At 48.9% G+C, this 14,265-nt stretch overlaps 1 protein-coding gene across 3 annotated transcripts; it reads left to right on the plus strand.

Annotated features, from left to right (window-relative positions):
• Positions 1-666: 666 nt before the first annotated feature.
• Positions 667-14,048, plus strand: S1PR3 (sphingosine-1-phosphate receptor 3). 3 transcript variants are annotated; one of them, XM_035299383.3, is made up of 3 exons: positions 667-896; positions 4,547-5,761; positions 10,143-14,048. In XM_035299383.3, the coding sequence occupies exon 3, from the start codon at positions 10,277-10,279 to the stop codon at positions 11,411-11,413; it is 1,137 nt and encodes a 378-aa protein (XP_035155274.1). In that variant the 5' UTR covers positions 667-896; positions 4,547-5,761; positions 10,143-10,276; the 3' UTR covers positions 11,414-14,048. The 3 variants fall into 3 exon arrangements, with proteins under 3 accessions (XP_035155274.1, XP_078204433.1, XP_054109646.1); XM_078348307.1 differs by lacking the exon at positions 4,547-5,761 and having other exon boundaries at positions 9,937-14,048; XM_054253671.2 differs by lacking the exon at positions 4,547-5,761.
• Positions 14,049-14,265: the final 217 nt, after the last annotated feature.

Below are 14,265 nucleotides of genomic sequence, written 5' to 3' on the forward strand. Positions count from 1 at the left end.
ACCAGCAGGGGCTGGGGGGAGAGTGCCGCCCCCGCCTGGAGCCCAAACCTTTGCGTGCCTGGGGGGTCGAGCGCACAGAGGGATCAGACAGACGCCGGAGGAGACCAGGGCCGAGAAGCCCAAACACAAACAGTGTCCGGCGCCAGATGCCCACCTACAACCCCAAGCCGGTGGTAGGACAGTTCCAGAAGGAAATGGTCAACATCGGGACAACGATAATGATAGTATTAATCCTCTTAAGAATCGGCCCAAACCCTCGCCGTCAGCGCGGCAGGCGCCTGCCCAAGCCCAGTCCTCGGACCCGGTTCGCTGCCTGTTCGTGCTGGGTCTCGGGGTGCCTGGGGTGGGCACCTGGAGCTCGCCAGATGAGGACAGGGTCTGGAGGCCGGCCTGGAGACTGGGGGCGAAGAGCGAGCCGGACCGTAGGGGACTGGCGGGATGGGGGAGAAGGGGTGCAGGGTGGGGGCGAGCGGGGCGCCGGGAGACCAGGCGGCTTGGACAGAAGGTGGGGAGCGGGAAGAGTGCGAGGATCGGACTCTTGGGCGGGAGGCGGGGGCGAGGGGGGCGGGGAGAGGGGCGGGAGTCGGGAACGGTCAGGGGAGGGGCGGGGCGCGGGTCCCGCCCTGGCGGGCCACTGGAAAAGTTTGGTATCTGACTCGCTCGGGCAGAGGCCGAGGAAGCCAGTTCTGGGGACAGAGGACAGGGACCCGGCAACCCGAAGGCGGCGGCAGGAGGCGTCGGAGCAGGACCCCAGGCCCGGGAACGACTTCGTCGCAAGCCTGAGATTGCCGAACCTCCCAGCCCAGCGGGCATCCGAGCGCAGGACCGGGCGCCCAGGCACCGCCGCGCGCCACTAGCCAGGATGCCGGTGGCCCCAGTGCCCTCAGCCTACGGAGGTGAGCGGCGGGCCCGAGCGGGGAGCGCGGATGCAGAGCTAGGATGGGGGGCTGGGGGCCGACGGACCCTGTCCTCATTTCCTACAAAACCCCCACCGATCCCCGGTGCGACAGGGACCTGGGCGCGCCGCGGCGGCCGGAGCGCTCCACATCAGCACCCCTCCCCCAGAGCCGCTGCAGGAATGCGAAGGAGGCCTTTCCATCGCACCCGCAGCATTCACCACTGGCTGGAGCTGAATACCTAGATGAAAGTGGAGAGGCTATTGGTGGAGAAATTCCATCAGTCGTTTTCCTTGGACCATTAAAAAGTTAGGCGCCGCAGTGCCAAGGCCTGGGGACGCTGGACGTGAGAGAGGGTTGTGGTCGTTCGCCTGAGAAAATCACTCTTTTAAATAATTTTCGCCAGAAAATTAGTTTTTTACTAACATTTCTCAAACAAGGCAATTAGGGCCGTCAGAATCGATGCTGGAAGACAAGTCCCCACAATGCAATAATGAAGTTCCCATGGAAAGTCAGTACGTTGTGTTCAGAACTGAGATAATGGCTAGAGAAGGGGCTTTGGGCTTTTTGAGCTTCTGAATAATACCCTGTGTCTCTCTCTCTCTCTCTCTCTCTCTCTCTCTCTCTCTCTCTCTCTCTCTCTCTTTGTCTGTGTGTCTCTCCCTCTGACTTTCTGGCTTTGGACACTCCCAATTTCTTTGTGGTGTTTTTATATTTAGATATAAGAAGAGAGGAACTTCTTGTTGGATTTTTTTAAGGGAATACACTTCGTTTTGACCCTTACAATAAGGAAAGGGGAGCTTCGGGAACAGAGAGCTCTTTAAATGGAGGCTCACCCTGTACATAGTACCCACTCCTAGCTGCACCTCTGAGACCTCCAGAATTAGGCGTCATTCTAAAATCTGGACATTAGAAGTCACAGACTTTGCATATAATCACATACTCATACTTTATCTTTTCAATATTTTTTATTCATAGACAAAAATCTTGCAGGCATGGTTAAGAAAAATATATAATTCCTAGAAAGTACAAGGGAAGGATTATGTTCTGCAGATATATGACTAACAAGGATAGCTGGCCATTCCCAGGGCTGATGTTGGTTGAGGAGGTGGTGATGGTTTGTGGTGTGTGTGTGTGTGTGTGTGTGGTGCTTGAGGAGTTGTGGAAGTGTTCATATCTGTAAAGTATTGTTTCATGGATGCTGAGCTCTGTGCTGGGATGAATGACTTTGTTGCCACAGAAAAATCACACATCAGGCTTTTCTCATTAGCAAACCAGTAAACATTCACTCTAGGCCTCCAAGGTCACTCCATCACCTCACACCAGAGATCCAACCTGAAGCTAGCCCTTAAGAGCCTCCCTTAAGATTTAGAGAGAATGATTTCTCAACCAGTTTTCATCTTTGAAAATGCCATATTCCTGTTTACCATTGTGAATTTTTGTCAAATGAATGAGTCCCTGATTTTCTACAGTATGCAAAGGGTAGAAACTACAGGTTCCTATAGGAGAAACTTTACATAGTTTCTTATTCCGAAAGATCTTATTTCTCAAAATTCAGGACTGGTTTTCCTCTTTCTGGAAATTATGACACTAATTTGATTTCGTGATATCTCTTTCATCTTCCGAAATACCCATACTGTATGTATATATTTTTATTACCAAAACAAGACAGAGGGAGGGAGAGAATTTGAGCACACCACAATCTTGGAGAATCTGAGGCTGCCCTGTTGTAGAACTGCGTAACTGCCAGGACTTTGTACTGTTTCCCAAATGTTACCAGAGCTGGGCCACCAGCCTTCTGCAGTCTGTTGACCTGAGCCAGAACCAGGGAGCTGCGGGTTCATATTTGACTTCCTAATTCCTCTCTTATCAGTTTTGAAGCCATTTCCTATTATTCCTCTGCCAAATGTTTTCTGCCAAATTAATTGCCTTAAGATTTGCCTTAAGTTTTTGGAAATAATATAATGTTTGAAATAAAAGGAAAAGAATAGACTGAGTGGAATCGCATCTAGTTTCAGTTAATAACACGTTTCAGCTGTTGTTACTGTTATAGCTACTGGGCACAAAGTCTTCTTCTCTTTTTTGAATCCTATTTTTGAGGAACTGAAGCTATGTCTATAAGGGACATGATGATAGGCCAGTTGGGTCAAATCGGTGAAGAGATTGTCCAGTGCAGACTGGTGCCCAGTGAGTGAATCTTCACTGCCCAAAGGCCGGGCTGGGGTCAGCTCACACAGTGAGGTGAGGGTCCACTCCTCAGGCAGTAGATGGTGATCTTTGGCCTTGAAAGTGCCACTCCATTTTCCTGGCTTCAGAATTTTCCAGATATTTCAGTGCCCCCAGAATGGCATTACAAGATTTTGCTGGCATGGGAGCACAAGGCAGTTTGTCTCTAAAACATGCTAGAGAGTCTCCTGTCACCACCTAGGCAAAGAACCAGTGGCAAGGTGGCAGCCTCCCAAAGAGCTCATCCCTAATGTGACATCCTGGAATCAGATGGCAAGGACACTGGCGCAGCTCAGTCTCTTCCAAGCTCTGTGACTAAGGACAAGGGACCCCCACCCCCAGCCTCAGTCTCCTCCTGTGTACATTCAGAAGGCAGATGCTGTCATGGGGGTTCTGTGTGCTATGTCCATGGTGCAAGGTGGCACACATGTCAAGTTACCAGGTGAGACTGCTTCTTTGGAAAAGGATAGGAAGGATCTCAGATAGACTTTGTGGGCAGGATGTGCCCTTTAGCTGTCTGACAGAAACTGTTCCCACAGCCCTGTGGATTTGTCGCTGTGGAAATCTTGAGAGCCGCTTAATCCTATGCCATCATGAAGAAGTGGCAGAATGGAGAACGTTTAAAAAGAGTCATGGACAGGCAAGGGGGTCAGACACCTCCTGGACCAGATGCACTTGCCTCTCCACACACGTCTGGAGGCTCAGGACGGTGTTCACAGAGGCAGATGCTCGGGGACAGGGACTTAGTTTTCTGGGGCACAGCCTCCATCTCTGGGATTCCCTGGACTGTGCCCAGATAGCTCATAATGTCCCAGCCTTGTTTGTGACAAAGAAGGACTTGTGAAAGAGCCACCGGGAAGCAATAGGTCTCACCAGGGAAGTGCACTGACTTCCATGCTCTGAATAAGAAAAGGGAGAAAAGATATGAAGCCCTCACCTGGTTTGTCTATAACAGTCGTTATTTCTCAGGGAAGCTGCATTAATGGGCCGAGCATATGCGGCAGGGTGTGTGAAGCACACATTTTGCAATGGACTATCTCCAAAAGCAGAGTGAGGTCACACAAGACATACAGAGCAACGGAAAATACTCATTAGCAAAGGAATTTTGCTGGAGCTGTGAAACGGCCGACTCACTACTTCCTTTCTAAGTTATTTTAAATGAAATTTTAAAAAATCTTGCTTTCCAAGAAATTTTGTTTGTTGGCATATGTTTTGTGTTTTAATTCAGTTTGGAAGATGAGCTAGTTAATTTCTCTGGGAATACATGCCTATTAAAACATAGCATCCTGTATCTGATCAAGAGAAGTTTCTTACTATCTTATTGTGCTTGTCTTTTATGTGGAGAGAGAAAGGCGGGTGTTGGGAAGGAGACCAGACTGTGGAAACATTTTCTTTATTTTTTTCTCTTTTTCTTCCTTTTATAGTTTGTTTATTTTTCAACTTGACATGGATAGAGAAAGTGAATGGCTAGTATAGAAAACACATCTGGAATCCATCTGGCCTCCTCTCTCTGGCCCTCCCCCCAGCAATGCTTATCCTTGGAAATGGGGGGAAGGTAGTCACCTCTGACCCTTGGCAGGGTCATCCACCAAAGACTCGTCTTTCAGAAGTTGTGTTATTACATCTCAACAAAAAGCAAAGGTGTTGGTATTAAAATGCTTTGAGGTAGGCAGGATGATCCCAGCTTAGTGAGGATGACATGAAAACCATTAGGTAATGGGGTGTTTACTGAGTAGAACTCAGTGAAGCTTACATGTGAGCAGTGTCTCTCAGTAAGATGCAGAAGATTCAGACAATCAAATACTTAAGTCTCTTGAAGAGCTGGGTGGTGGGCGGGGTCTGCCCAGGTGATCAGGGAAACGTGCTAGTGCAGCACTTGAAAGAGAGTGGAATATCCAGGCAAGGATCTGCGGTGGAGGCAGGCAGCGGGGGCAGCCCAGCATCAGTGTCTGTATTAGACCACCGCTAATGAGGAGGAGCGGCTCTACCCTGCAGCTGTCCATACTCCTGGGTCTTCTGTAATGTGCCCAGCTTTCTGAACATATACAAAACTAGTCTTCAGAGAGCCACATGTCTCAGCATCTGAGTGTTCTAAGTGTTCAGGTGGAATTTAAGCAGCAATCAAATTTACAATGTCACGGCCAGCTCTGGACGCTTAGCTTTTGGAATAAAGCAAAGAGTGAAGACTAATACTGCCTCAGTCTTACCCTCTGTTGGGGGCCACCCTTCCTCCCCACACCAGTTTCGCAGGATGGGCTGGCCACAGTCTGGAAAGCTCAGTGCCTCCGAGTCCCAGACACCAACACACCGCTCACAAGTCAACATTGGCCCTGCGGAAACATGGACATGTGTTCACCGAGAGAACATCCTCAGTCAATCCCAGCAGTACTACCTAATGATAACACATGGTCTGTGGAAGAAATTACCCCACATCCATAAACAAGAATGAAGAGAGGGTAGTGTATCTGCCCACACCATGAGAGCAAGAAGGAAAATTCAGCACTCACATGCATCTATGTGCATGACTCATGCAAGCTTCATGGGGAGAGGACAGCAATGGACACATTGTATCCTGCAGGGTTCTGTTCATGTGAAGTCAGAAGTGAGCTAAACTCACCTAGGGGAGAGTCCTATCCCAGGTAGGGGTCATGCCTCGGGGCAGGTGGTGACCAGGAGGGGCACAAAGGAGGCTGTAGCCCCATCCTATTCCTGGCCTGGGCGCTGGTCTCACTGATCTCTGTGTGGTGGGGCAGGCCAGCCTCCCAGGCCTGCTGGTACCTGCACTGCCTGGCAGTGTTAGTACCGACACATCAGAGTGGCTGACTCCCTTCTTGCCCTGAGTAGGGCTCGCTGACTCCAGGAGCCTCAGGCCACAATGGACTTTGAGCTTTCTTCTAGCAAACTTCAGATCTGTGGCTGGTACCTCTCAGGAGCAGAGGGGAGATCTTGTCCATGAGATGCTTTTAACTGTGCACAATAATGTGTAGACACATCCAAAATCAATCTGGCCTTTAGTCCAGCACTTAACTCTTGGGATGAGGCCTGTTTTGTAAATGTTGGTAATCCAGAGAAAATGAGCTTTTAGATTCCAAAGCAAATCAGATATCTTCACTTATGCAAAATGTGGAGAATCGTATTTAACAAAAGATGTTCTGGATAAATATGCTTCTTGAGGGATGAATATTTAATTATAAGGGAAATTATAAATCAAATATTAACAGGAAAATATGTTTGCCCTCAAGATTTATGGTTTTGATAGGTCTCTGGCACATCTTATACTATGTTTATTGGGTTTATTTTATTGCTGGTTATTAGTTTTTAATTTTTAATTGTTTGCTTGCTTTCTGCTCTGCTCAATTTTGTATGAGCCTGTGGGGCCATGGGTCTATTCACCCTCTGCGTTCCACTTCCGGGAGCAAGTCCAGATCTGGCTATTGGATGCATGGCAAAAGCAAAGGTGTACAGAAGGTTCAGAGGCTCCAGGACATGTATAAAATGGTAGTGTCAGGTTGTCATGGGGGAAACTGAGGCATAGGAGGCAAGCTGAGTTAGTACAAGAACGGTGTGAATTATAACCATATGCCAGTGTTACCTAAAAGGATGAGGAACATGGAGCCTTGCTTTCCCCTACCTGAGCTGGGGAAAGGGGCCTCAGGCATCTCTGACATTGGAACCAGGGTTTGCCTGCAGCGTGTCAGTTTCTGAGGTAGAAACCCCACAGAGTGAAGTGGGTATCCCAGCAATGCTGTAGGATAAACCTGGACACTGTGGTGTCATGGACAGCTGGCTGCCTGCCAGGTAAAGGCCCCTCCAGTTGCTGTGTAAGCCGGGCAGGTCATCCGTTCGGCAGCATGGCAAGGGCTCTGGCCTCGGCTACTATGGGAGGGAGGCTGCTGACACAGGGCACTGCTCACAGACTGCCTTTGCTCCATGCCTTTTCCATGAACATGAGCGGCTGTTCATATGGAAAATGGCAGAGCCCTCATGGCGCCCATCAGCACTGTGCTCTGTTACTGGAGGTGACGGGAGACAGCCTGGGGGCCCAGGTTGTCCTCACACCTGGCTTCATTCCAGGGTGCATGCCAGGCACAGTACATGTGTCCCCAAGAGGCCCCTGATCAGGAGTGGAAACCCAGCAAACTGAGAATCAGAAATAGTGATTTTCCACTTTCTGTTCACAGATAGATAAATAAATAAATAAGCAATGCAAGGTCGGATGTGGTATCTCACACCTGCGATCCCAGCCCTTGAGAGGCTGAGGAAGCAGATTACTTGTCAGGAGTTTAAGACCAACATAGCCAACATGGTAAACCTCCATCCCTACCAAAAACATGAAAATTAGCTGGGCATAGTGGCAGGCGACTGCAAGGAGAATGGCTTGAACCATGCACAGAGGTTGCAGTGAGCCGAGATCGCGCCACTGCACTCCAGCCTGGGTGACAGAATGAAACTCCTTCTCAAAAAGAAAACAAAAATACTAAAGGGACAGCATCTTTTGAGTACCCATTGGTGTACAGGATGCTGGGGAGGGTACCGTGAACTTATCCATGGTGAAAGTCCTCCTGTTAATGGATAAGCTCAATGCTCAGAAAATGCTGCTGTCTATGGTATTGTTCCTCTTAAAGAAACAGTTTGCAGTTTTTCAAAAGTGGCATGCAGCCTCAGAGAAAAGTCACCAGGGGCTGGGATGATTCCAAAATGTTACAGAGCAAGTGGAATTTGACTTGAGGCTTGAAGGATGGGCAAGATTTATATAAAAATCAGAAATGGTAGAGAGGGAAGGGCTGAGGGGAAGGCTGCCCACTGAACTATCCTGTTCACCTCCAGGAAAACCTATAGGTGAGCATGGTCTCTGCTCAGGTGAACGGGGAGCCAAGTAGGGCTGGTGGCTGGTGTGGGTGAACCACAGCTTGGGGAGGCAGGCCCAGGACCCTGCGCTACCTGTCATGGCTTGTGAGTGATGGGGGAAATCTGGACAGGCAACTGCTTCTTGTCCTGCATCATCAGCCCAGACGTGGAACTTGACTTTTTCTTTCCACAGTTAGCAGAGAGCCTTGGCTAACACATAAGGCTTTCTGCCAGCACTTGGCATTCCAGCTGACCTCCACCAAAGGCCTCTGTGACTTCAGGAGGCGGCATCTGGGAAGGGTCAGGGCAGTTTCAGGCAGAGCACAGACATCAGCTCAGACATCACCCTTGGGGTTTCCAGAAAAACCAACACCTCTAAGCTCCAGGACACTGGAAAAAGTCTTTGCAAAGCAGCAAGGGGCCATATCTGGAAATCCAGGACTCCCAAATTGATATAGGGAGGGAAGGGCTTTGACAGCATCCACCACTCTAGAGGGTCACAAGGATATGGAAATCATTTGGAGCCACCTCTGCTTCTCAACCCCATACAGGCAAGCCCCCAATATTCAAGAGACTGAACCTGGTAATAAACTCATGGGTGGATGAGACTCAGAGTCTACCACACCCTAAAATGAAGAGCCCCTAGTTTTGGTGAGCAGTTCATGTGTCTCTGAAGCAAATTTAGGGCTGTGGCTTAAACATTGTGAAAGTTAAAAAAAAAAATTCACTGGATATACACAGTGGGCTATTTTAAATTAGCCTCATTTGAACTTAATTAGCTATTTAAAAACTCAAATAATAAATGATGGCCGGGCGCAGTGGCTCACACCTGTAATCTCAGCACTTTGGGAGGCCAAGGTGGGCAGATCACAAGGTTAGGAGATGGAGACCATCCTGGCTAACACAGTGAAACCCCATCTCTACTAAAAATACAAAAAAAAAAAAAAAAAAAAATAGCCAGGTGTGGTGGCACGCACCTGTAGTCCCAGCTACTCCGGATGCTGAGGCAGGAGAATTGCTTGAACCTGGGAGGCAGAGGTTGCAGTGAGCAGAGATCGAGCCACTGCACTTCAGCCTGGGAGACACAGCAAGACTCCGTCTCAAAAAAATAATAATAATTAAATAATAAAATAAATGAGTCCACTGAAAGCGGCTTCTACCTTGGTGATTGGGTGTGCAGCCTCACCGACGTCACAGAAGGACGGTCAATATTACCAGTGTGGTTGAATGCAAGTGTTCGAGGTCTGGTGGGGGAAGAGTTGGAATTCAGAACCCGTCAAGGCTTTTGCTCACCACTTTCTCGCAGGGAGCACTCTCACCACCGTGCTCTTCTTGGTCATCTGCAGCTTCCCAAATGTGGCGCTTCTGTTGGCGCACATGCACCCACGTAGTTCTATCTGTATGTAGGGCTCTGAATTTTAAGCCAGACTCAGAGTCTGTGTGATTGGCGCTGCTTTCCTGTCCTTCCTTTATCCTCCGCAGACGTGGGTCCTGTTTTTGCAGGTTGGTGTTCCTTCTTCGCTGGGCTCAGGACTTGTTGCTCACAAGTGCAGTGTTCACATGGGTACTGCCGAGGCTTGCACTGCTAGTCCCTCGATGGCTGCACGGCCAGGCTTCAGGGCTCTCTCCCAGGCAGACCTACAACCCATTCAGACCTGATTTCTGGGCCTGGTCCAGGGGACGACATCTGGGAAGTGCAGGAGCCTCCCACAATGTCACTGGGAAACTCACTAGGGAGGTCTTAGAATTGAGCAGGCATCCTTGAGATTCCATCCTGCTTTTTTGTCCTGAGAAAATCCTGTTTCTCTCTAGATGACTGGGATAATGGGTCGCCAGCTCCTGGGCCCTAGATGAGGACTAGTTAGCATTTTCTAGTGCTTGGAGATTTCCAGATGGAAGCCGTTTTTGGGTCTGTGTATCTTTGTTACAGGATTCAATAATTCATGCACTGAATTTCCCTTCCCAGCAACTCCAGACACCAAATCGCTTCCCATGGTCTCCCTCAATAACTTAGGAACTTAGCCTGTGTCTAAAGACCCTCTCTGCAGCCTGATGTGGCCAGTCATCCCGGTACTTCCACGTTTTTCATGCCTTTCTCGAACAGTGTTGCCGTAGCCCCTTGGGCTGCGATCATTTTATCAATGGTCGCTCCCTCTTTTTATCTGTTGGCAGGAGCCCTTGCTGGAGTCTGGCCTGCACGCCTTGCTGAATGAAGCTGGAGCCTCGGCCCTGCTTCCCTTTGAAATGAATGTTCCTCGGGCGCCCTCTCCTGGATTTTGGAGCTAATCGTCTGTGAATGCCGAGTGATGGCTACTGCCCTCTCGCCACGCCCCCAGTCCGCGAGGGGGAACGAGACCCTGCAGGAACATTATCAGTACGTGGGGAAACTGGCAGGGAGGCTGAAGGAAGCCTCCGAGGGCAGCATGCTCACCACCGTGCTCTTCTTGGTCATCTGCAGCTTCATCGTCTTGGAGAACTTGATGGTTTTGATTGCCATTTGGAAAAACAATAAATTTCACAACCGCATGTACTTTTTCATCGGCAACCTGGCTCTCTGCGACTTGCTGGCCGGCATCGCTTACAAGGTCAACATCCTGATGTCTGGCAAGAGGACGTTCAGCTTGTCTCCCACGGTCTGGTTCCTCAGGGAGGGCAGTATGTTCGTGGCCCTCGGGGCGTCCACCTGCAGCTTACTGGCCATCGCCATCGAGCGGCACTTGACCATGATCAAGATGAGGCCTTACGACGCCAACAAGAAGCACCGCGTCTTCCTCCTGATCGGGATGTGCTGGCTTATTGCCTTCACTCTGGGCTCCCTGCCCATTCTGGGCTGGAACTGCCTGCACAACCTCCCCGACTGCTCTACCATCCTGCCCCTCTACTCCAAGAAGTACATCGCCTTCTGCATCAGCATCTTCACGGCCATCCTGGTGACCATTGTGATCCTCTACGCACGCATCTACTTCCTGGTGAAGTCCAGCAGCCGTAAGGTAGCCAACCACAGGAACTCGGAGCGGTCCATGGCGCTGCTGCGGACCGTGGTGATTGTGGTAAGCGTGTTCATCGCCTGCTGGTCCCCGCTCTTCATCCTCTTCCTCATTGACGTGGCCTGCAGGGTGCAGGCGTGCCCAGTCCTCTTCAAGGCCCAGTGGTTCATCGTGCTGGCTGTACTCAACTCGGCCATGAACCCGGTCATCTACACGCTGGCCAGCAAGGAGATGCGGCGGGCCTTCTTCCGATTGATCTGCAACTGCCTGGTCAGGGGACAGGGGGCCCGCGCCTCACCCATCCAGCCGGCACTTGACCCAAGCAGAAGTAAATCGAGCAGCAGCAACAACAGCACCCACTCCCCGAAGGTCAAGGAAGACCTCCCCCACATAGCCCCCTCATCCTGCATCATGGACAAGAACGCAGCACTTCAGAACGGGATCCTCTGCAAGTGAACGTCTCCATGCGCCCTGCTCTGCAGCTGTGTTCTTATTTATTGCATGCATCGCTTCCACAGGGGCCCCTCGAGACTGTGACTCGGGAGAGCTACCTTACTTTGACCAACAGCCTGCTCAGTGTGGATGTCTCTTACAGAGGAGGCCCGAGGAATCACCACCCCATTTCAGTGTAGACAACGTGCCTTGTCCACTCTGGGCTCCAGAGTCTTTCAGATGTACTAAGCTGCTGACACCATCCACAGCCTCCTGCTGAATCCTTGACACCCTCCCTGGTGTTCACAGAGAGGGAAGGTCATGGGCTACACAATGCTGTGTGATTCCCTGTGTGCCTCTGAATGGTGTTTTGATGATTTTACACTACATGTCCTGTGCATAGAATGGATGCTTGTATATTTGTACCTCTCTCTGTTACGCAGAATTTGTGTTCCAGGTGTTTGCCATGTGATACCTACAACACACAGGTAACAGGTTATACAGATGGATTTGGACTGAACCCCTGGTACAAGGGCATGGTTGTGAACTAAGTGGACATGCCATCCCTGGTCTCCTTAGACTGACATGGAGTCTCATGTTAATCAAGCTTTTAAAGTCCAAATTCCCAAAAAAGGGCTTGTCCAAGGCTGGCCCCAGGTGTGTGGGTCTGACCACACCAGCCTTGTGTCCCTTCAGTCATTTGTCCCTGAGTAATTTTAATCATATCCCAAAGCAAAATTATGTGATGGTTTTCAGGTTTCTGCAAATCACAGAAAAGCCAGCCAAGATCACCCAGGAGCGTGTGCCCCCAGACAGGCCAAAGAAAGAGCCCAAGAGGGCGCAGCAGAAGCAGATAGCTGGTCTGGCCCACCTTCCCACGCCACCCGGGCAGGGGTCTGCTTCAGGAAACAGAAGGTGTCCAGGAAATGAGCAGAGATTCACAAGACAGCACTTTAATTCCATGTTGAGTTTGTTTCTACATAAGAAAAGCACCAAGTCAGTAATCCCCTGTGGCGTCGCAGCGGAGTAGCTGTGGCCACCGGTAGTTTCACAGCTTCCTGAAAGCTGGCACTGATCATGACCATCAGTGAAAGAAGTTTAATTGTCAGGTTAGAAAATGTGATCTGGCAGTTTATGCATTCTTCAGAGTGATGTGATAATAACTACATGATACTGTAGTTTTACTTTTCTACGTAAGTTGAACCCGTAGCAGTCTGTTTACCTTGTAAAGGGATTACTTAAAGACATTTTTGTACATCCTCTTCCCCAAGGATTGTAAGTGTTAAACAAATAAATGGAAAGAAAAGTGAACAGGTTTGTAGAACTATCATAAGCGCACAGTTGCCTTGTTGAGTTCTCTGTAAAAACAAGGACAAAACCAACCAGCCCTCAAAAGAAACTCACATCCGAGTCGCCTAAAGTGTTTTATTTAGGTTCGGTGAGCATTTGCCTGAATCAAACTGAAAAGAGTGGTCTTAATGCATTAATAATTTTTTTCTAAGAGAAATTGATTCCTGTTCACCATCTGATGCAAATTGCTCTTGTAAAGAGACATTTTCTTGGGTTCAGGGTAACTCACCTCCATGGACTGACCAAAGACTTTTCTAAGTTTTGTTACTGATGAGATGAAACCTATCTGTAAAGAGATCTTCCCCAGGAGCATTTCTGATGCCTTCTTGACATCACTGAAAAGTAGCTTATTCTCTTATCAAATAGCATGAGAAAACCCAGGGCATTTCTAGGAAAGTAAAACATTAAAGTTCTGAATTAAGGAAATGACAATAGTCCAGTTGCGATGGCTCATGCCTTTAATCCCAGCACTTTGGGAGGCCAAGGCAGGTGGATCATCTGAACTCATGAGTTCGTGAGCAGCCTGGCCAACATGGTGAAACCCTGTCTCTACTAAAAATACAAAAATTAGCCAGACGCAGTGGCACACACCTGTAGTCCCAGGAGGCTGAGGCTGGAGAATTGCTTGAACCCAGGAGGCAGAGGTGGCAGTGAGCCAAGACTGCACCACTGCACTCCAGCCTGGGCAACAGAATGAGACTCTGTCTCAAAAAATAATAATAATAAATAAAATAAAACAACAACAAAATGTATCAGAGAGCCAAAATTTCGTATTGCATTTTCACATAAGTAATGAAATGACTTTAGAACTTTATGTCACAGTTGTGAGTTGCTTTGGGAGCCGTGGAGCTCTCTGTAACTACTGTTCGTAACACTTTGTTCCATAATCCTGACATCCCCAATATTTAAGTATCTCAGCCTTCATCCATCAACTCTACTAGGGAGCCTGCAGCCATCATTCTCACTTGGAGTATCAATGTTTGTGGTGTGACATGAAGCCCCCTTGAAATAACAAAATTTTTGAGCAATCTGAATTAAAAATACACCAAAAAAGTAATTGTGCTCATTTGCTAAATGCAAGAAATAATCACCTTTGATACCAATATGCACCAATATGCCTAACTAGCTAGCCAGCTGGAGGTAATTTAGCAGCTGACTGTTTCAAAGCCCTAACACTGGAGTTCGGAAGCAGGTGGTCTTCTATGCTGCGGAGAAACTATGCATTCGATCTCTTTTCCGTTAGAAACCTTTATTATTTCCAGTGTATGTTTGTTAAAAAATAAAACCAAAAGGCTTTGTGTAAACCTGCTCTTGGGAGTCCGTGTGACGGGATTATTTTGTTGTTTCACCAGACACCCTCCCCACTGCAGCGATGTGCAGTGCTGCAGGCTTGCTTCTCACCTGTGCTGCTCAGCATTTCAGGAATTAAACCACATTCAGAACCTGGAAGAACCTTCCCTCTTTCTTCTTCCCCACTATCACAGGTGGCATTTTAGTGAAGCTTCAGTGCATTGGGTACTATTTAC

Source organism: Callithrix jacchus, chromosome 1 (genome assembly GCF_049354715.1).
Source record: "Callithrix jacchus isolate 240 chromosome 1, calJac240_pri, whole genome shotgun sequence".
Taxonomy (NCBI): Eukaryota; Metazoa; Chordata; class Mammalia; order Primates; family Cebidae; genus Callithrix; species Callithrix jacchus.